We start from the raw sequence: 24,219 nt of genomic DNA on the forward strand, positions 1-24,219 counted from the left end.
TTCCTTCTGCAAGACCTCCATTATGCTCTTCTCTATGTCACTGGTTCCAAAAGAACCACAAGTTATGACTGCTTCCCCTCTCTTTCCAAAAAGCCAGACAACCTACACCTTTGGTGCAATACACCAGGAAGAGTCAGCAAATTCAGGAAAAGAAGGGTTTTTTTTAAAGACAAAGAACAAGTCTAAGTTACTATTTTTTTTCTTATGCTTCCCCACGGAAACAGAGGTGAGTCACTCCCTTGTCACTCTCACGCACCTTTTATCAGCCAATTCTGGTCGTTATCATTATTTCCACTGGAATCACGTCAAATTGGTGGAAATAGCCATAAATATTCTACCGATTTGATTAGCATCACTTGTGCAGGGAAATACCAGTGGAAATAAAATCATATTTCCACTGAGGCCACATCACAATGGCAGTGACATCACAGAGCAGCTGTTAAATATCTCCACTAGTGGGGCTGACATAACCCAACGATTTTCAAACTTTCTTTTGTAGGGGATCCCCCTCAATTCTGACAGACAATGTCTGCTATCCAATGGGAAAGAGTGCTATGATTGCCTGAAAAATTTTCATTAATATACAGCAACAGAAACAAGTTAATACCGAAATCTGATGAGCTTAGGAACTCTCCCTAGAATCCCGTTCCAGACCCTCTTTTTAAAATCTATGCCACAACCCCACTGGGTGATATTGATAATGTCATTCTGACAATGTTTCTATTTATACCATAGGCTCGATATAGCAAAATATTCTTTAAAAAAGTATTGGACATTCTACAGGTAAGTTGTCTAAATTCTTTATGATGTCAGCTTTCTTGTCCCCTACTCCAAATTTGCTCCTGAAGATGCTGACTCTTGCTAGGGTGCAGTTCCATGGTCCTCTAGTATCTGACCCAACAGTGGTAGTCTTGTCACTGAGAATCAGTAGGCTATTCGAGCATGGCAGATGTCACAGCTGAGCCCGATTTTGTCCTCACCTGACACTCAACACAGGCACTTTCCAGCTGATGACACTGCACAGTGAGGAATGAGAACTTTTCCACTAGGACACTGTCTTCAATGTTTACCAGTATGAAACACAACTTAAGAGACATAAGGGGATTGAGTGGTGCAGTAGTTATGCATACAGACTGTCATTTCATTTTTGCAAAATGGGTTCAAATTCAGCCCTGACTGATGGAATAAAAAGTCTCCTCTTTCTGCTGGCTAAGAGGAATCTACATGAGATGTGTTTGGGCCTCAACCCAGTTTCTGTGGACAAGTCACTCAGTACAAATTTGCTATCTCATTCAAAGCAGCCATAAGGATGGCTGGTGTTGAGAAATGAAGGAAATAAAGAAAACCAGGCAGAATACAGAGAGTGCAAGGGGAAACTGAAAAAAGGATACAAGGGCAAAGAGTATGAGAAAAGATTAGTGGGTAACATAAAAGGGAACCCAAAAATCTTTTATAAACATATAGAAAGTTAAAGGATAGTTAAAGGAATGGTGGTGCCCATTAGGGATGAAAAAGGAAATCTTCTTGTGGAGGCAGAGGGTATGAGTGAGATAATGAATGAGTACTTTGCATCTGTCTTCACAAAAGAGGATGAAGTTAATGTCACAGTAGGGGAGGGGGGGGGTGTAGAGATATTGAATAGGTTAAAAATAGATAGAAAGGAGGTGGTAAATAGGTTGGCATCACTCAAAGATAACAAGTCACCAGGTACAGATGGGATGCATCCCAGGTTGTTGAGGGAAGAATGGGTGGAGATAGCAGAAGCTCTGACCACAACCTTTCAACCCTCCTTGGATAAGGGAGAGAACTGGAGGATTGCAAATGTTACACCCCTGTTCAAAAAAGGGGATTTTAGTTAGGCATTTGACAAGGTCCCACATGGCAGACTGGTCAGAAAGGTAAAAAGCCCATGGGATACAGGGAAATGTGGCAAATTGGATCCAAAATTGGCTCAGTAACAGGAAACAAAGGGTAAAAGTCGATGGATGTCATTGCGAATGGAAATCTTTTTCCAGTGGTGTGCCACGGGGCTCAGTGTTGGGTCCCTTGCTGTTTGTGGTATATATTAATGATTTGGACTTGAATGTAGGGGGCATGATTGGCAAATTTGCAGATGACACAAAAATTGGCCGTGTAGTTGATAGTGAAGAGGATAGTTGTAGTCTCCAAGAAGGTATCAATGGGTTGGTGGACTGGGCGGAAAAGTGGCAAATGGAGTTCATCCCAGAGAAGTGTGAGGTAATGCACTTAGGGAGGGCAAACAGTAAAAGGGAATATGCAGTAAACGGGAATATATGGAGAGGGGCAGAGGAAGTGAGAGACCTTGGAGTGCATGTGCACAGATCCCTGAAGGTGGCAGTACAGGTAGATAAGGTTGTGACGAAGGCATACAGAATGCTCTCCGTTATTAGCGGAGGTATAAAATACAAAAGCAGGTAAGGTCACAACTGGAGTATTGTGCACAATTCTGGCCATGACATTACAGGAAGGACGTAATTGGTCTGGAGAGAGTGCAGAGAAGATTTATAAGAATGTTGCCGGGGCTTGAAAATTGCAGATACGAGGAGAGATTGGATAGGCTGGGGTTGTTTTCCTTGGAGCAGAGGAGGCTGAGGAGTGACTTGATTGAGGTGTACAACATTATGAGGGGCCTAGATACAGTAGACAGGAAGTACCTGTTTCCCCTAGTGGAGAGTTCAAGAACTAGAGGACGTAGATTTAAGCTGATTGGCGGAAGGATTAGAGGGGACATGAGGAAAAACGTTTTACCCAGAGGGTGGTGGGTGTATGGAATTCGCTGCCTGAATTGGTGGTAGAGGCAGGGACCTTCAACTCTTTTAAAAAGTACCTGGACCTGCACCTAAAGTGCTGTAAGCTGCAGGGCTACGACCGGGTGCTGGAAGGAGGATTAGAATGGGCACCTGGTTGTTCTTCAAGCCAGCACGGACACAATGGGCCAAATGGCCCCCTTCTGTGCTGTATCTTTTCTATGGCTCTATGGATAAACCTGGTAACGACAGGCCAGTCAGTCTAATGTCAGTGGTGGGAAAACTACTAGAGATCATTGTCAAGGACAAAATTAATTCTCACTTGGAGAAGTATGGGTTGATAAGAGACAGCCAGCACGGATTTGTTAAAGCCAAATCGTGTCTGACTAACCTGACTGAGTTCTTTGATGAAATAACAGAGGGGGTTGATGAAGGTAGTGCAATAGGTGCTGTATATATGGACTTTCAAAAGGCAGCAGCTCTGAAGTGCTAGATTGTATAAATGCAGAGATAGAACAAGCATGTAACAAAGGCATAGTGGTCTTAATGGGGGACTTTAACCTTCACATAGATTGGGGAAACCAGACTAGCAACTTCAGAAAGGTAGTGAATTTCTTGAGTGTGTCCAGGATAGTTTTCTACAGCAGTATGTCCTAGAGGCAACAAGAGGGCAAGCCATACTAGATTTAGTAATGAGTAATGGACCAGATTTAGTTAACAGCTTAACTGTGCATGAACATCTATCCAATAGTGAGCATAACATGATCAAGTTCAATGTAGTGTTTGAAAGGGAAAAAAGTGAGTCAGCTGCTAAGATTCTAGACTTGGGTAAGGCCGACTTCAATGCGATGAGACACAGACTGTCCACAGTAAACTGGGCAAATCTGTTAATGGGTAAAACGCCTGATGATCAGTGGGAAATGTTTAAAGAAACATTTAACGAGATATAGAACCTGTTTATACCCCGAGGGGCAAGAACTCTACTTGCCAAAAAAAACAGCCATGGACAACTAAAGAGGTAAGGGACAGTATAAGCCATAAGGAAAGGGCATACAAAAAGGCAAAAAATGGCACAGATCCTGGCGAATGGGAAAGATACAAAGATCAACAAAGGGTCACAAAACAGATAGTAAGAGCTACAAAAAGAGAATATGAAAAAAAAACTTGCAAGGGATATCAAAACCAATACAAAGAACTTTTATAGTTATATTAGGAAAAAGAGGGTGGTCAGGAGCAGTGTTGGCCCCTTAAAAACTGAAAGTGGGGATATTGTCATTGACAATGGGGAAATGGTGGACATGTTGAATAATTACTTTGCATCAGTATTTACAGTAGAAAAAGAGGATAGCATGCCGGAAATCCCAAGAAAACTTATATTGAATCGGGGACAGGGACTCGATAAAATTAACATAAGTAAAGCAACAGTAATGAAGAAAATAATAGCACTAAAGAGTGACAAATCCCCAGGACCAGATGGTTTCCATCCCAGGGTTTTAAAGGAAGTAGGTGAGCACATTGCAGATGCCCTAGCTATAATCTTTCAAAGTTCTCTAGATTCAGGAAATGTCCCTCTAGATTGGAAAATTGCACATGTCACTCCGCTTTTTAAGAAAGGAGAGAGAGGGAAACCAGGGAGTTATAGACCAGTTAGCCTAACATCTGTTGTGGGGAAAATGCTGGAGTCTATAATTAAGGATAGGGTGACTGAACACCTCGAGAATATTCAGTTAATCAGGGAGAGCAAGCATGGATTTGTGAAAGGTAGGTCGTGCCTGACAAATCTGATTGAATTTTTTGAAGAGGTGACTAAAGCAGTGGACAGGGGAATGTCAATGGATGTTATTTATATGGACTTCCAGAAGACATTTGATAAGGTCCCACATAAGAGACTGTTAGCTAAGTTAGAAGCCCGTGGAATCGAGGAAAAAGTACGGACTTGGTTAGAAAGTTGGCTGAGCGATAGGCGACAGAGAGTAGGGATAATGGGTAAGTATTCACATTGGCAGGATGTGACTAGTGGAGTCCCGCAGGGATCTGTCTTGGGGCCTCAATTATTCACAATATTTATTAACGACTTAGATGAAGGCATGGAAAGTCTCATATCTAAGTTTGCCGATGACACAAAGATTGGTGGCAATGTAAGCAGTGTAGATGAAAACATAAAATTACAAAGCGATATTGACAGATTAGGTGAATGGACAAAACTGTGGCAAATGGAATTCAATGTAGACAAATGTGAGGTCATCCACTTTGGATCAAAAAAGGATAGAACAGGATACTTTCTAAATGGTAAAAAGTTAAAAACAGTGGATGACCAAAGGGACTTAGGGGTTCAGGTACATGGATCATTGAAGTGTCATGAACAGGTGCAGAAAATAATCAATAAGGCAAATGGAATGCTGGCCTTTATATCAAGAGGACTGGAGTACAAGGGGGCAGAAGTTATGCTGCAGCTATACAAAACCCTGGTTAGACCGCACCTGGAGTACTGTGAGCAGTTCTGGGCACCGCACCTTCGGAAGGACATATTGGCCTTGGAGGGAATGCAGCATAGATTTACTAGAATGATACCCGGACTTCAAGGGTTAAGTTACAAGGAGAGATTACACAAATTGGGGTTGTATTCTCTCGAGTTTCGAAGGATAAGGGGTAATCTGATCGAAGTTTATAAGATATTAAGGGGAACGGATAGGGTGGATGGAGGGAAACTATTTCCGCTGGTTGGGGATTCTAGGATTAGGGGGCACAGTCTAAAAATTAGAGCCAGACCTTTCAGGAGTGAGATTAGAAAACATTTCTACACGCAAAGGGTGGTAGAAGTTTGAAACTCTCTTCCGCAAACGGCAATTGATACTAGCTCAATTGCTAAATTTAAATGTGTGATAGATAGCTTTTTGGCAACCAAAGGTATTAAGGGATATGGGCCAAAGGCAGGTATATGGAGTTAGATCACAGATCAGCCATGATCTTATCAAATGGCGGAGCAGGCATGAGGGGCTGAATGGCCTACTCCTGTTCCTATGTCCACATAACAGACTTATTCAGAAAATAAAAGCACATGGGATTATAGGGACGGTGATAACTTGGGTACATAATGGGCTAAGGGATACAAGGCAGTGAGTAGTGCCGAACGGATGTTTTTCTGACTGGAGAGAAGTATGCAGTGGGATCCCCCAGGGGTCGGCTTTAAGACCATTGCTTTTCTTGTTAGGTATAAATGACCTGGACTTGGGTATAGGGAGTACAATTTTGAAGTTTGCGGATGATACAAAACTTGGCAACGTCGTAAAAAGTGAGGAGGATAGTAGCAGACCTCAGGAGGACATAGATAGGCTGGTGATATGGGCAGGCGGATGGCAGATGCAATTTTATGTGGATAAGTGTGAAGTGAAGCACTTTGGGAGGAACAACATGGAGAGGCAGTTTAATCTAAATGGTACCATTTTGAGGGGGGTGTAAGAGCAGAGGGACCTGGGGTTACATATTCACAAATCTTTGAAGGTGGCAGTTGATAAGGTGGTTAAGCGTATGGAATACTTGGCTTTGTAAATAGGGGCACTGAATACAAAAACAAGGAAGTCATGCTAAACCTTTACAAATCACTGGTTAGGCCTCAGCTGGACTATTGTGTGCAACTCTGGGCACCACACTTTAGGAAGGATGGCAAGACCTTGGAGAGGGTACAGAGGAGATTTGCCAGGATGTTACCAGGGATGAGGGACTTTAGTTATGTGGAGAAATTGGAGAAGCTGGTATTGTTCTTAGAGCAGAGAAGGATATGGGGAGACCCAGTAAAGTTATTCAAAATTATGAGGGGTTTTGATAGAACAAGTAGGGTGAAACTGTTTCCTCTGGCAAGTGGGTCAGTAACCAGAGGTCATAGATTTAAAATAATTGGCTAAAGAACTAGAGGGGAAATGAGGAGAAATTTTTTCACACAGAGGATTGTTAAGATCTGGAACCCACCACCTAAAAGGGTGGTGGAAGCAGATTCCATAGGAACTTTCAAAAGGCATTTGGACATGTATTTGAAGAGGACTAATTTTCAGGGTTATGAGGAAAAAGCTGGGTGTGGGATTGAATTGGCCAGCTCCTTCAAAGAGCCGGCACAGGCACGGCGGGCCAAATGGTGGTCTGTCCTGTAAGATTCTATAAGAAATGTCACCTAAAGTAGTATGAGGGACTCTTCTACTGTTGGGGTGAAGGTATATTGTTGGGAGAAATGTACTTAACCCATGCTGTAACTTTTTTTTTTACATTCGTTCATGGGATGTGGGCGTCGCTGGCAAGGCCAGCATTTATTGCCCATCCCTAACTGCCCTCGAGAAGGTGGTGGTGAGCCGCCTTCTTGAACTGCTGCAGTCTGTGTGGTGAAGGTTCTCCCACAGTGCTGTTAGGAAGGGAGTTCCAGGATTTTGACCCAGCGACAATGAAGGAACGGCGATATATTTCCAAGTCGGGATGGTGTGTGACTTGGAGGGGAACGTGCAGGTGGTGTTGTTCCCATGTGCCTGCTGCCCTTGTCCTTCTAGGTAGAGGTCACGGGTTTGGGAGGTGCTGTCGAAGAAGCCTTGGCGAGTTGCTGCAGTGCATCCCGTGGATGGTACACAATGCAGCCACAGTGCGCCGGTGATGAAGGGAGTGAATGTTTAGGGTGGTGGATGGGGTGCCAATCAAGCGGGCTGCTTTGTCCTGGATGGTGTCAAGCTTCTTGAGCGTTGTTGGAGCTGCACTCATCCAGGCAAGTGGAGAGTATTTCATCACACTCCTGACTTGTGCCTTGTAGATGGTGAAAAGGCTTTGGGGAGTCAGGAGGTGAGTCACTCGCTGCAGAATACCCAGCCTCTGACCTGCCCTTGTAGCCACAGTATTTATATGGCTGGTCCAGTTAAGTTTCTGGTCAATGGTGACCCCCAGGATGTTGATGGAGAGGGGATTCGGCAATGGTAATGCCGTTGAATGTCAAGGAGAGGTGGTTACATTCTCTCTTGTTGGAGATGGTCATTGCCTGGCACTTGTCTGGCGCAAATGTTACTTGCCACTTTTCAGCCCAAACCTGGATGTTGTCCAGGTCTTGTTGCATGCGGGCACAGACTGCTTCATTATCTGAGGGGTTGCAAATGGAACTGAACAATTATCAGCGAACATCCCCATTTCTGACCTTATGATGGAGGGAAGGTCATTGATGAAGCAGCTGAAGATGGTTGGGCCTAGGACACTGCCCTGAGGAGCTCCTGCAGCAATGTCCTTGGGCTGAGATAATTGGCCTCCAACAACCACAACCATCTTCCATTGTGTTAGGTATGACTCCAGCCACTGGAGAGTTTTCACCCCAAGACTGACCTGAGAGTGCATGATAGGGCAAAGTCATGTGGATAGTCATGCTAAAGCTCATCTTGGAACACTTATTTGGGACATGCTAAATTCAAATTCCATCAAACCCCAGGAATGCTCAATGGGGCACATTCATGGGATCATCTGACCCATGCTATATCTCATCAAGAACTTGATTGGGACAGTGTAGTGGAATATTTGCTATGCAATTTTAAAATTCATTCTCAGGATGTGGCAACACTGTCATTTATTACCCATCCCCCTCATTTTATTCAACTGAGAGTCAACCATTTTGGTGTGAGACTGGATTCACATACAGGCCAGACCAGATAAGGACGGCAGGTTTCCTTCCCTAAAATTGCTGGACTATAACTTGGTGTTGTAAAATTGTTTACAATTCCCTAAAGAACATTAGTGAACCAGTTGGGTTTTTTACGACAATCCAACAACTTTTACTGATACCAGCTTTTTATTTCCATATTTTTAAAATTTTAACTGAATTTAATATCTCAAACTGCCATGGTGATATTTGAACTCATGTTCTCTGAATTATTAGTCCAGGCCTCTGGATTACTAGTTCAGTAACATAACTACTACCCTACCAAACTCATGTTATACCTGACCTGCCAGTACTTGACATTGAGTGCAATAAGACAAAAGTGTTTTATTCCCCAACGGTGATGTCTCAGCTTGATGAGCACAAAAAACAATTCATCAAAAGTAATATATTTCTATTGCTTTCTTTATGATATAAACAGGTTAGATAGCAGGAAAAGGGAAGGATACCAAACTAATTCCATTTTTAAAGCACCTTCATCATTGTAACAGAGTGAGAGAGGGACAATATGTAAGCCATAGGATGTTGAGAGCTCTGTATCCAAGATAAGGCTACAACTTTAAGAAGTTATATAAAAGGCAGTAGAACTTTAAGAAATCGTTGACCTTAATTGCCTTTAATGACTCCCAGCCTGTAAGAATAAACGACTGGGATAATGGCTCAGTTGGGGAGAGGAATTTGGAGAAGAAGTCGGCTGGAAAGTAACTGGTCACTGTCTTGTTCATCACTGCAAGTAAAGATGTCGTGTGGGTGAATAAATCTCACTTGTTCTCGGATCTAGTCTGCATGCCTAGTTGACCATTGGGTCCTGGGCCTGCATCAGCTTGTTACAATCACTCACTGGAGAATTTGAGTCTTGGGTTAAGAAGGGGTAGGTTTTTGTCTTCACTATCTGGGCGGTAATCTGGTGGAGCAGATTGCATGATCTTTATAGAACCCGTCCAATTTTTATTTCATTAAAATCAATGGAATGAAAATCAGGTGGGTTCTATAAAGAGCCAGTGATCTATCCTGCCGCTCAGACGATGAACATTTCAGGGTAGATTTTCATCTTCATCAAATACAAGATAAACCACATGTCCCATTGCTGCCCTCTCATCTCCAGCCTCCAATCTCTCCCCATCCTTAAACTCTTCCCTCTCATTCTTCTGAAGCTACAAAAGTACACACTCTTTACACAATATTCCTCCTCACTGTTATTTATTGTAAACAATTTTACAACACCAAGTTATAGTCCAGCAATTTTATTTTAAATTCACAAGCTTTCGGAGGCTTCCTCCTTCGTCAGGTGAACGATATGAAAATGTCACATCGTTCACCTGACGAAGGAGGAAGCCTCTGAAAGCTTGTGAATTTAAAATAAAATTGCTGGACTATAACTTGGTGTTGTAAAATTGTTTACAATTGTCAACCCCAGTCCATCACCGGCATCTCCACATCATGACTATTATTTATCACACTGTCTCCTATTCCAATCTATTCTTTCCCAGGATTTCAAAACTCCCTCAGTCTTTCCTCCTATAATCTATAGCCTTTAAAATCCAAGCATCACCTAATCATTACTTTCTGATTTACTTTATCTCTTTTACTCTTTTTGTCTCAGTGGATCCCTTCACTTAACAAAAAATCTTTATCCTGTAGTAGGATGTTGACTGATTCAAATGCAAGTGCATTTATTACAATTCTGTAGGCTTTGCCAGTAAACTTGTTTTCATGGAGAATACTACACTTTAAAATAACAAAAAAATAAAATTCTCCAAATTATATTATGCATCAGAGACAATATTGTTGCTCACACCCCAGTTCCAGAAACAAAATGCAACAACTGACTGCAAAAGATGGAACAACTAGTTTAAAATATAGTATTCTACTGCAGTGTAACAAAAAGTGTGACTACCATAGTGCAAGCAACTTACTGTTTCTAAGAGGGATTTCCGTTCCGCGTCCAATGTCCGTACACGATTGCGTAGCGCCAGGATTTCTTTATCCAGCTTGTTGTTCTGTTCTTTGGCTTTATCTAGTTCCATGAAGTCTGTGAAAAAAACAAGGAGATTTGAATCTTTTGCAGGCAAATCCTTCTCGTTTACAGACAATTCATCCTCGTTCACAGGCAATTCATCCTCGTTCACAGGCAATTCCTCCAATTTTATATCTGGAGTGTCCATGATTCAGCTTGGAGTTGCACGTTGCCCCAAAATATATACATTAGTGCGTCAAGGAAAAATCAGAATATTTTGGGGCAACCTTTTGATCATTATTAGCCTGATGATTGTCTTCAGCCAAATGGCCGAGGGCAGTGGGGAGTCAACACTCAACAAGCTGCTGGATAAAAAGCCCCTGCTGCTTTAAATTAACACAGCCAACATACAGTTGTGAGGTCATGCTTTATGATGCAAAAGTGTTCTTTCTCCTTTTTCTGAAGACTGGTTACCTTTCAGGTTGGGTCCTCCAAACACAGGAGTTTGTTCAATCATGGGCCCATACATGTTTCTGCATATATAGTTTATGGGCACTTCCCAAATGGAGAGATTTATCATGTGAAGCCATGAGATAACTACTTCCGCAACAGGGTTTAAAAATTGCATGGTCCTCTTACCAACCTGACTTGATGATGGATAGTAAACTCCATGTGGCCACATAGTTGTATTGTCAACAAAACCAATGAGGTAGGCCTCACTTTAGGGACTTATAACTTTCTTCCCCGAACAATTTCTCCTCTCCTCAATGCGTTGTGTCTTGTTGGGCTAGAGTTCCATAAACACTGGCATCCCTCCAGTATCTCACCCAATGGTCCTTCTACATGCGGGAGCCTAGACATTGAGTGTAACGAGGATACCCGACAGGAGGGTATCACAGCCAATGTTCAGAGTCAATGTCCATATGTACCCACTTTCCAGCAGGAGTCACTGAATAGCGATCAGGAATGGGAACTCTGGCTGATTTTTCTCCCCCCTCCCTAACTCAAAGGATGTAAGGCCAACTGTAGAGTCCCCACTATTGCCCCAGCTGCATATTTTTACATATGTGAAAAAATATTAGGAGTGATACTTTATACCATCATACCTGGACTGATCGCTGATTATTACATTTTCACATTAGAGTCCATTGCACATTAGTAGATAGATAGATTGAATCAATTGATCTGACTGGGGGAGAATGAGAAAGGGAAATTATGCATCATCATTCCTAAAATGAGCCGAGGGTTGAAAACAAGACAACATGGGAGTTCTCTTTACACAATGGACAAAGATTGAGGTAAACTGCTTTTGAATACTTTATAAAACGAATAATTCTAGTGTCTTGATGTGTTTACACTGCTTTATGATGTCATGGAGCTGAACAGGTCTACATAATTGTAAAGACCATTCCATGTCGCATTACAGAGCTGCATCCTTGCCAGTCACAACATATGACAAGTAGCCTCTGTGGGGGAGGAGTCGTCGTCGAAATTTTACAGAAATGTCTCTTGGCTTATGGGAACATCCCAAATGGAGAGATTTATCACATGAAGCTAAATACCCCTGTAGCAGGTTGTAGTGTAAAATATAACATTTTATTCGCATTTTCACAGCCTGATAAAAGTTGAAACTAGATTGTGATTTCACCCTCATTGTGAGGTCAGAACTGTAGAAATGACTTTATATAAAATAGGTTTATTTTTTAAATAAGGCTCATGAGTACAAGGACCACAGAGTGACACAGCAAACTACAACTCGAACACATTATACCACTACCACTAATGCCAGGATGAAGGTCTGGCCCTGTGGTTACCTGAACAGTAAGTTATCAATCTTGCCATACTGTTATAGAAAGACATTCAACAGGCAGGCACCACCCCAGATAGAGGGATGGGGCATGATTTCTCCCTTTCCTTCGTCCTCACGTCTCACAATTATCACATCCTTGGAATGATACCCCGTCCTTTTCGAAGGAGGTAATGCAACGTAAACAATGCTTTTTTAGCAAGATCTTGCATTTTAAAAATTACAAACAACCCCAGGGTTTCCCCCTTCCCTAGTATTGAACCCACATCTTTCTCTAGCTTCTCTCCCATGTCCCCTCATACCCTCTCCGAGCTCATCTTGCCCATGAGACCCACTTCCTGCTCTCTCAATGCCGTTCCCACTAAACTGCTCATCACCCAACTTCCGTTCCTGGCCCTCATGCTAGCTAACATTATAAATGCTTCTCTCTCCTCAGGTACTGTCCCCCTCCCTTTCAAAACCACTGTCATCACCCCCTCCTCAAAAAACCTACCCTCAACCCCTCTGTCCTTGCAAACTACCATCACATGTCCAACCACCCTTTCCTCTCCAAAGTCCTTCAACATGTTGTCTCCTTCCACATCCGTGTTCAGCTTTCCCGCAACCCCATGTTTGAATCTTTTCAATCAGGTTTCCGCCCTCGCAACAACACTGACGCAGCCCCAATCAAGATCACGAATGACATCTTCTGTGATTGTGATGCATGATCTCGTCTCGTCCGTCTCAACTTCTATGCAGCCTTTGAAATGGTCGACCACACCATCCTCCTCCAACACCTCTTCTCCGTTGTCCAGCTCAGTGAGACTGCCCTTGCTTGCTTCTACTCTTAGCTATCCAATTTTAGCCATAGCATCTCCTGCAATGGCTTCTCTTCCCACCTTGCACCTCTGGAGTGCCCCGAGGATCCACCTTTGGCCTCACATTCCTCATATCACATTCTGCCCCTCGGCAACATTATCTGAAGACATGGGGTCAGCTTTCACATGTACGCTCACTCAGCTCTATCTCTTTACCACCTCTCTAGACCCTTCCACTGCTTCTGTTATGTCAGACTTTACATCCAATCTTGGATGAGCTGCAGTTTCCTCCAGTTGAACATTGGGAAGACTGAAGCCATTGTTTTTGGCCCCTGCCACAAACATCAGCCCTACAACTCAGAACTTTGCATCCCCGACTCCCATCGCCCCATAATTGGCGGCCGTGTGGGCTTAAGCTCTAGGATTCCTTTCCTAAACATCTCCACCACTTGCTCTTCTAACGCCCTCCTTAAAACCTACCTCTTTAACCAAGCTTTTAGTCACCCCTCTTAATATCTCAATTTTTGGCTCGGTGTCAATTTTTGTCTGGTTAGGCTTCTGTGAAGAATCTTGGAATGTTTCTCCAAGTTAAAGGCGCTATATAAATTTATGTTGTTGTTATTCCAAGCTTCAGGGCAGGGAGAGGAAAGAAGTACACTCACATATTCTCTGCTGCCCTGCTAGCTCCCCACCAGGATGCTTGAACCCAGATGTGCAACAACCTTTATAGCTCCAAAAGACACCCTGCTTTTCTCTGCGGGAAGGTAGATCACCTTACATAGGAAGATATAGGACCGGAAAAGACCATTGCAGCCCATCATTTAAGTGTCAGCTTAGCTCATTTGGTAACACTCTCCCTCTAAGTCAGATGGTTTTGGGTTCAAACCCCATTCCAGGATTTGGACACAGTCAGAGTTCTCATTTCAGTGCAGCACTGAAGGAGTGCTGCATTGATGGAGGTGCCACCTTTTGGATGAGACATTAAAAGGTGGATGTTAAAGATCCCATGGCACTTTTGAAAGAAGAGCAGGGAGTTTCATCAGCTGTCCTGGCCAATATTCACTCCTCAAATAAGACCACCAAAAAAAATTAACTCCTGGACATTTATCTAAATGCTGCTTGTGAGATCTTGCTGTGTGCAAATTGGCTGCCACATTCACTACATAATGACAGTGACTGCACTTCAAAATTTTTGTTAAACATCTTCAGATGCTTCTCAGGAACATGTTAAGGTGCTATATAAATGCAAGAATTTATTCTCTTTCCTTGTATCTGACCAGTCCCAAAGTTCAAAGAATAACATACAATACATAGTTTCTTATAATTGCTGAAGTGCTCCTACTGCCAAAGAACTTGTCAACACAATCCTCCTCTATTGTTTATCTGGTAGTCTGCTCCGCACATTCAGTACCTGCTGTGAAAAGTTAAATCTAAACTCACTGGTTAGTTTGTGATTATGGCAAACAATTTATTAGGGTGCATTTGATCTACTATACTTTAGGAGCTGGCCAGCCTTTATTGCCCATTCCTGGAATAAATTGAAGGAGCTTTTTAAAGGGCTTCATTGACTCCTGGTTCCACACCTCATTGTAAGAGAGCACTAACAGCCTAATGGGGAGGTCTGACAGGAGAACTAAGATCTTTAAACATGACTTGCCAGTGAAGTTGGAAGCATTGTGAGGCATACTGAACTCTGGCCTGGGTCAACACTGCAGAAGTGATCCTGCCCTCTGCAACTCATGGAAAGTGCAATGCCCCTCCAAGGGCCATAGTCAGAAAAACTATAGAAGCAAAGAAAGATGATGCCAGTACCCTGGCTTTAGAAGGCTATGGGACTGCTCCAGTACTGTGTAGTAGTTGAGGTGCCAATAGCAAAGCCTTGGGTCAAATGGCTACTTCTGCCCTGTCTTGAACATATGCTATGGGCATCTTATGTTGTCAAATTATTGCAAACCTTAGGGGGAAAGGTAATGAATGGGATAGGGATAACATAAGTTTGAAGTAGAGATTGCAATTCCACTACATTGGAAACTACTAGTAACCCAAATAGGAGAAGGGAGGGCTCATTAGTGTCATGTATCTAGCCACCATCTTAAAGAGAGGACATGAAACTGACTGCCACTGACCTGTGAACAACTGACGAATGATCATGAAGCAGGACGGCCAGTAGCAATTGAGAAGGCAACAACTAAGATCATTCAGATTGCTGAAGCAGAACAAAGATGTGAGGTAGCAAGCAATCCACAAAAAAGTGGGGGAGGGGTTAGGAATTAACCTAAATGGCTGCCTGCGTGAGGCTAGTATTGCATAACACATCAATTTTAGAGCCAGCCGGTATAAATATTACTGAAAATGAATGCGGCCACATGAGCTGGAAAGTGGGAGTTACACATATCGCTCTCTATCAGCTTAGACACCTCTTCCTTGAGTGTTTTGATCTCATGACAAGCAGTCTGAAGAGCTGGGTCTGAATGACAGAGAAGATACAGCCAGATGTTTTAAAAACACACAATGTATGCAACTGGGTTGGGAAAATTCTGACTGGGAAATAGCCCGAGATAGCTGGAGATGATTCTTGTTCTTTTTCTTCCCTCCTCTCCTGAAGATGTCAATATTAATGCAAGATTCCATCACCCTTCAATGCCTCACCCAGGTGCTCATACTTTGTGTGTGAGCCCAGACAGTGGGTGTCAGCAAGCTATTGACAATGGAAAGGCATCAGAGCCAAGCTGATCCTGTTCTCACCTGATGTCCACGGACATGCACTTTCCAGCAAGAGGTCACTACACATACCTTCCCCTCCCTATCCCAGAGTCACAGAGACCAACTGTGCCTCTAGGATGTAGACATGGATCTTCTGGTCTGTATGGCTCAATTAGCTGTTGACTTTACCAACTGATCCATCAAAGGAGCTGAAGAAGAAACATGGTCAAGTTATAGTAATACCCTACCCTAGCACTCTTCCCATAAAACTCAGTTTGACAAATATGGGAATATCACATTATAGAGATTGTGTTCTTTATACTGTAGAATCAAGGAAGCTATAATACACATTGTTTATATGGGGTTACTATATCAGAAAAGGTTCTAACGGAAGACTGCCAGGCTGGAACTAGATTGGATTTATCTCTACAGTCTGGAGCAGTAAAATAGACACAACGATACTCAAAAGTGCTGCTTTTCCCAGGATTAACATTCACAGTAAACACGGAGGCCAAATATCAGTTTGGCAATTACATTTCAGTCTTAGGTTCCCTTTTTTATTGTCCATACCCTAAAAGCATGTGGTCAGTGTGAAGCAGTTATTAATAAAGTCCCAGCCAAAGCTGAAAGTTCCATCCAGTGTTTCTGTCCCTTGAACCTCTTATCCATGTAGGAACCTAATTAATCTAAATTGCTTCTTGGAAACTGACTTTTCTCTTTCAGTAGTTTCAGTCTAACTGGTTCCTTCTTTCAAAAGAATCTTCAAGTTGGCTCTTTGATTTAGACAAAACGCCCCTTTTTTATAGCTCAGAAAGTAAAAAGATTATCGATACATCCTGGATTTTGAATATCTGACCATTCATATTTAACAGGAACTGTTGTCGTATACAAATTAAACCAATGACATAGCATTCTTTAGTTTTGAATTATTCTTCTATCCAGCCTGTAACCGACAAAACGTAAAACTAACAAAATAAGCTTGGTACAGGAATTTGAGCTGCGGCCAGTTACTAAACTGTTTATGTAATGTGACTGGATTTAAAGCTACAGCCACTAAATCAAAACTAGACAAAAATACCTAATTTTTGTCACACTAGCATTACCGAACAGAGGAAAATATACCCACAGGTGTGGCTACTGGAAGTAGGGAAAGGTTTTGGTATAAACATAAGAACATAAGAAATAGGAGTAGGAGTAGGCTGTACGGCCCTTCGAGCCTGCTCCGCCATTCAATCAGATCATGGCTGATCTTCAACCTCAACTCCACTTTACTGCCCGATCTCCACAGCCCCTGATTTCCCTAGAGTCCAAAAATCTATCTATCTCAGCCCTGAATATACTCAACGACTCAGCATCCACAACCCTCTGGGGTAGAGAATTCCAAAGATTCACAACCCTGAGTGAAGAAATTCCTCCTCATCTCAGTCTTAAATGGTTGACCCCTTATCCTGCGACATAACATTTCATCAGGAAAGTTTGGTGCGATCATCAGTGTGCTTTTTTTTAACCTGATGATTTTTTGACAATTCTCCAAGATACCATGGAGGAGAAAGATCTGAGAGCAGTAGTTTAACTCTCACTCACCATTGTTGCTGTGCACTTTCTTCTCCATGTCCAGTTCATCTGTTAGTCGACGGATCTCCTCATGTGCCATCTGTAACCGCCGTGCTGCCTCATCCAGGTCTCGCTCTGCTCGATCTCGTAGCTTCCTCTCTTTCTCCAGATCCTCTTCATGAGTCTGTAGTGTTAACCAGAGCGAAGTGTCAAAAATGAACAGCTGAAATGCATAAGGACCCCATGGATTGTTGATAAGAGGGATCAAAACAGAGTGAGAGGCAAGGTGCAGAGAAAACCTGAGAAACTTCACTGAGTACCAAATATCAGTAGCAGTCTGACACCAAAGTACTGAACCTACATTTTGCAGTTTGAACTTCTGCCATATAGAACCAGGTCAGTTACTATTAAATCTGATGTATTTTCTGTTGACAAACTTTGTGCTCAATCTGAGAGATGTTTGTGCTAGGGTACCAAACACATTCCTATTTAGGGCACCTAGTGTTAGCATCCAGAGTTTCCAGGTCAGATACAGGAGCTAGATGCAGAGTAAAGCTCCTTCTACTCTGCCCCATTCAGGCAAGATTCCCACTTCTGATCACTATCCAATGACCCCTGCCGGAAAATATGGGAATGCGGACGTTGGTGAGGATTGGCTTGGGAGTCAGCTAGGATGTCATTTCCATGGTGAAATACTCTCTACTGACAATCACTGTGTAGACACGCAAATGGAAAATGGCCATTCGTATCTTATGATGGAACTGCGCTCCAGAAAGCCTCCGGGAGGCGAGGGGAGAAAATTGGAAAAAAAAACAAGAATCATGGAGGAAAATTCCATGGACATTCTGGGCCATAAATTGGTAGAACATGTGTTCACATAGTAAATTTTGAATCTCAGCCATGCTATCATAGGGAGATGGATAATTTATTAACAAACAGGAAACATTTGCCATGCAAGTCAAACATACAGAACAACAGAATTTGTTCCTTTTTGCCCCTACTCTGTTCCTTTGTTGCATGTTCCCCATGAGCTCAATTTAACCAGGTAAAGTATGCATGTAACATTTGTAGGACGAGCACATGCAGTAAATGGTACCTTAGAACCTAGATACTTTCATTATTGGTCATGTTGCATGAAGCAGCACATTAGAATCGGCATTTATCCCATCTCCAATTGGTCAGTACTGGTGTTAAACTGGCACTTTTGGTCTGTTAGGGAATGAGGAGGGAAGAGGGAGTTAAAAGGAAGTGAGTAATTCCATACATGCAGAATCTGGTTACTGCAGAAGACATGCTAGGACCTGATAAGTGACGTAGGTACAGTTGGAGTTCCAGGATAGCCTGAGTCTCAGACAGAGCAAGGCAGTTCAAAGATCCACACAGTGTCCCATAAAACAATATTATTACATGGGACACACATGCAATTTGTGTGCAAATTCCAACAAGATCACAAGATGGCTTCAGACAAAGGCAGCCCTTTGTGCCATTTGATCTCACCCTTCTCGAATACCAACCCTACAATCTTCCCATTACAATATCGAGCTGTTTCTTAAATTAGGCTAATGTCCTAGCCTCAAACATCCTTTCCAATAATTCCAGCTGTTGATCTCCCATGTGTAGAAAAAATGCTTTCTGACATGTCTCCTTCACAACTGATTAAATATATAAAATGCAACAAAATTGATAGAATAAGATTGGGTTATAGCAGGAAAGTGGACATGAAAGAAATCTACAACAGAAATGTCTCTCAGCCTTCACCAAACTACAGACTTCCCCAAAGGCTCAGTTGATAAAGGCACTTGCAGTTTGGAATAAAGCCATACAGACTAGAAAGGTTCTATGTTTGATCCCTGATTCATGCTGAGTTGACTGATCCCAGCTAGGGTGGCGAGGGGGTGGGAGTGCCATAATTGGATTCATTATCTATAGGCTAGAGACGGCAGGTGGGGGAGAAAAATATCAACTAGGATTCTTTCTGTTGCTCGTTACTCAGTGGCTCATACTGGAAATTTTGTGTATATGGGTGTTATCAAAGGATAGGATAGGGTTTGACTGTGATGACCTCCACAGTTAAATAACCTGCCAATGCTCTCTGTCTAGGCTCACTCATGCAGAATGGCCACTTGGGAGAGATACTAGTGAGTGGTTTGTGCAAGTATGCAATGCACCCAAGTATGGAGTCAACTTGGGAGAGGAGGGAGAAAAAGGAAGACAACATACAGGTAGAAGTGACTAAAAGCCCAACATTTGGCATCTGTGAGCAACACAGTGGTGCAGCACATTGGAGCACCAACAGGTAACACCAGAGTGAGAGGACAGGTTCATTTCCCTTTCCTTTTCAGCCAGCATTCAGAAGAGACTTTCATCCCATCACTCTGATCTGCATTTGAACCCAAGTCTCAGAGGTGAAAGGGCAGTGCACGAACTCACTGCATTCTACATCAAAATATTTCTATTTCTAAATTTCACCTTTGAAACAACAACTTACATGTATATAGCACTTTTCACATCAAAAAACACCCCAGGCACTTCACAGATACATGAGAAAAGATTAGATGGGGTGACCAAAAACTTGGTCAGAGGTGGGTTTAAGGAGGCTGTTAAAATGAGGAGAGGGAGGCAGAGAGGTGAAAGGGTTTAAGGAGGAAATTGCAGAGTGGGACCTATGTGGTCGAAGGCACAGCCACCAGCCATGGGGTGAGGGAGAGGGGATGCACTAGAGACCGGAGTCAGAGAAGCGGGAAGTTTGTAAGGGGAGGTTTGGGCTAGAGGGTGTTATAGAGAAAAAGATCTGTCCGGCAATTTTGAGAATTTTAAATATGGGACCAGGAGCCAAAGTAGATAAACTAGGATAGGGTGATGAGTGACTGGAACAGGTGTGGGATAGGATATGGGCAGCAGAGTTTTGGATGAGCTGGTTTACGGAGGATGAAAGGTCAGCACATGGAAAGACACAGCCAAAAATAAACAAGAGCCAGCGGCACTAGCACACCAATATACAAACAGCTATCACTCTTTGCAGCATGTTGCTGGTATAGAAAGCCTGCCGTGTTTTCCTAGTTACTTCAAAGTAATTCACTTTGAGATACTTGGCAGCAAGCAAAGTGCCATATAACTGCAAGTCTTTCTTTTTTTCTTTCAGACACTGGAATTTAAAAGTGGGAAAAATTTGATTAGTGCAACGAGAATATTTTAGTTGCAGTAGCTGTACGTGTGCGTTTTTCTGCCTTGCTCTGTGCAGACATAGCCAGTACATTATAGGTACAGACTGGCCGTGGGCAGAGAGTAGGTGAGACATACGGCTATGCCTTTGGAGACGCTGTGCGCCTGCTGACGGACCCCAAACAGCTTCTTCCATGGACTCGAAGGTTGAGATAAAGGATCCTTTTGAAAGAATAAGGTAAAAAGTTGCAATTAAAAGTGAAAAATTGACGAAATTGCAACTAATAATGATGAAACAACAGACACAGTATTAAAGATAAAACTAAAGCTATGTTTTAAGCTCAACTTAAGAGCCAATTAACCCTTTTGCAGTGAATCGCTCTCTTCTAATGACCTTTTAAGTTGTAGCTTGCTGCACCTCTAGCGATGTGACCCCAAACTGTCTCCCTGCAGCTCTCACCTGTATTTGCATTTGAAGTCTGCTGCCAGTTTCCTGCAGGCCGAGGGATAATTCCGATGGCAGATCCAGAGATCCACGATCCTGGTGTCTCCATTTTTGCCAAACATGATCAACTGCACGAGGCCCACGCATTGAGAGTCAACAACCCAGCGGTACTTTAAAGTGCCTTAAAGCTCATTTAATGACTCTATCTTCTGAGTTTGTTACGATGTGTCTGAATTTTTACTTTTTTTCTCCCCCACTAATTTTCATCACCTTTTCTCTCCTTAAGGCATTGACTCCTGCTGGAGGACATGGATCGCAGCTGCCCTTTTTCCTACCCCATTCAATTGGCCATTCTTCATGCATGAACCCTAACAGCGAAGCTCAGACTTTACGCCTACCCCTCTCCTGGATGATTTCTTGGCGGATCTGGGGCAGGTGGAGGCAGAAAGCAACTTGGGGCACCTCTCCGCTGTTTTCTGGTGCCTGGTCTGTGTTCAACCTGCATTGAATGTGGGAAATATGGCCCGCCCATTAGGCCCTAGTATCTAATGTTCAGAAATCAGTAGTGGGAGCCCCAAGAAGAGGGACCTGCAGAAGTGCTCTCAGTGAAACCAAAAATATTCGGGCAGAATTTTTTCCCCCCAATCAGGCAGCTCACTGGACACCTCCTTTTCCTGCTGTCACTGCAAGTTTCCCCCCCATGACCTTTCTCGACCTAGAAATATAACTGGGGTCAGGGGGCATCTTGGGTGGTCCTTGGAGATGCGCCCCAATCAAGAGGTGAAAAACCTTGGGCTGAGTGTCGACAGGATATTCAAGTAATTATTACAGAAACATGGCTTAAAAAGGAACAGGACTGGCAGCTCAACGTCCATGGTTACAGGGTTTTCCGATGCAATAGAGAGGGGGATAAAAAAGATGGGGAGGTGGTAATTTTGTTTAAGGAAACAATTACAGTTGTGAGGAGGGATGATATTTTAGAAGGAGCATCAAATGAGGCCTTATGGGTTGAGCTAAAGAACAAAAAAGGGGCAGTCACACTAATGGGAGTGTACTATAGACCCCCAAACAGTCAGAGGAAGATAGAGGGGCAAATTTCTGAGAAGTGCAAAAACAATAGGGCAGTAATAGTAGGGGATTTCATCTACCCTAATATTTACCGGGATACAAACAGTGTGAACGGTATAGAGGGCGCAGGATTCTTAAATTGCATACAGGAGAATTTTTTTAGCCAGTATATAGCAAGCCCAATGAGATGGGGGGCAGTTCTGGATTTAGTTCTAGGAAATGAAGAGGGGCAGTTGGAAGAAGTAGCAGTGAGAAAGCATTTTGGTGGTAGTGATCATAATACAGTTAGTTTTAGCATAATTATGGAAAAGGACAAAGACAGGGCAGGAGTTAAAGTTTTCAATTGGGGAAAATAAGTGATTTAGCAGAAGTAAACTGGAAACAGCTACTTGAAGGTAAATCAGTGTCAGAGCAGTGGGAGACATTCAAAGGGGTGATTGAAGGGGTTCAGGGTAAACATGTTCCCACAAAGAAAAAGGGAAGGGCTGCCAAATCTAGAGCCCCCTGGATGTCAAGAAGCATTCAGGGTAAGATAAGGCTGAAAAAGAAAGCCTATGATAGACACCAGGAACTCAATACTACGGAAAGCTTAGAAGAGTATACAAAGTGCAGGGGTGAAGTTAAAAAGGAAATTAGGAAAGCAAAGAGAGGGCATGTAAACTATGTGTGGAGGCGGAAGATGTGGGTATGGTTCTTAATGAATAGTTTGCATCTGTCTTCACAAAGGACAGGGATGATACAGGGATTGAAGTTAAGGAGGAGGAGTGTGAAATATTGAATGGGATAAAGATAGTGAGAGAGGAAGTAGTAAGGGGATTAGCATCTTTGAAAGTGGATAAATCACCAGGGCCGGATGAAATGTATCCCAAGCCGTTAAAAGAAACCAGGGAGGAAATAGCGGAGGCTTTAACAATCATTTTCCAAACTTCACTGGATACAGGCGTCGTGCTGGAGGATCGGAGGACTGCTAACGTTGTATCGTTGTTTAAAAAGGGAGCGAAGGATAGACCGAGTAATTACAGGCCAGACAGTCTAACCTCCTTGGTGGGCAAATTATTGGAATCAATTCCGAGGGACAGGATAAACTGTCACTTAGAAAGGCACAGACTAATCAAGGTCAGTCAGCACAAATTTGTTAAGAGGAGGTCGTGTCTCACTAACTTGATTGAATTTTGAGGAGGTGACAAGGAGGATCGATGAGGGTAGCACAATTGATGTAGTCTACAAGGATTTTAGCAAAGCTTTTGACAAGGTCCCACATGCAGATTGGTCAAAAAAGTAAAGGCCCATGGGATCCAAGGGAATGTGGCAAATTGGATCCAAAATTGGCTCAGTGGCAGGAAGCAAAGGGTAATGGTTGACGGGTGTTTTTGCGACTGGAAGGCTGTTTCCAGTGGGGGGGGCCGCAGGGCTCGGTACTAGTTCCTTTGCTTTTTGTGGTATACATTAACGATTTGGTCTTAAACATAGGGGGCATGATTAAGAAATTTGTGGATGATACAAAGATAGGCCATGTGGTTGATAGTGAGGAAGAAAGCTGTAGACTGCAGGAAGATATCAATGGACTGGTCAGATGAGCAGAAAAGTAGCAAATGGAGTTCAATCTGGAGAAGTGTGAGGTAATGCATTTGGGGAGAGCAAACAAGGCAAGGGAATACACAATAAATGGGGGGATACTGAGAGGTGTAGAGGAAGTAAGGGACCTTGGAGTGTATGTCCACAGATCCCTGAAGGTAGCAGGACAGGTAGATAAGGTGGTTAAGAAGGCATATGGAATGCTTTCCTTTATTAGCTGAGGCATAGAATATAAAAGCAGGGATGTTATGCTGGAACTGTATAAAACACTAGTTAGGCAACAGCTTGAGTACTGCGCACAGTTCTGGTCACCACATTACAGGAAGGATGTAATTGCACTAGAGAGGGTGCAGAGGAGATTTACGAGGATGTTGCCAGGACTGGAGAATTTTAATTATGATGACAGATTGGATAGGCTGGGGTTGTTTTTCTTGGAACAGAGGCGGCTGAGGGGTGATTTGATTGAGGTGTACAAAATTATGAGGGGCCTAGATAGAGTGGATAGGAAGGACCTATTTCCCTTAGCGGAAGCGTCAATAACCAGGGGCATAAATTTAAAGTGATTGGGAGAAGGATTAGAGCGGAAATGAGGAAATATTTTTTCACCCAGAGGGTGGTGGGGGTCTGGAACTCACTGCCTGAGAGGGTGGTAGAGGCAAAAACCCTCAACTCATTTAAAAAATACCTGGACGTGCACCTGAAGAGCCGTGAC

General features: G+C 43.0%; 1 protein-coding gene across 1 annotated transcript in view; it reads right to left on the reverse strand.

Moving 5' to 3' along the window:
* Positions 1 to 24,219, reverse strand: part of ccdc30 (coiled-coil domain containing 30) — a 111,627-nt gene that overhangs the window by 68,506 nt on the left and 18,902 nt on the right. Inside the window, exons 6-8 of the mRNA XM_067970055.1 lie at positions 20,558 to 20,641; positions 17,288 to 17,441; positions 10,356 to 10,471 (exon numbers count right to left, since the gene is read on the reverse strand). Of these exons, the coding sequence (XP_067826156.1) occupies positions 10,356 to 10,471; positions 17,288 to 17,441; positions 20,558 to 20,641 (354 nt within the window). The remainder of the gene's footprint in view (positions 1 to 10,355; positions 10,472 to 17,287; positions 17,442 to 20,557; positions 20,642 to 24,219) is intronic.

This window comes from Heptranchias perlo, chromosome 32, assembly GCF_035084215.1.
Source record: "Heptranchias perlo isolate sHepPer1 chromosome 32, sHepPer1.hap1, whole genome shotgun sequence".
Lineage (NCBI taxonomy): Eukaryota > Metazoa > Chordata > Chondrichthyes > Hexanchiformes > Hexanchidae > Heptranchias > Heptranchias perlo.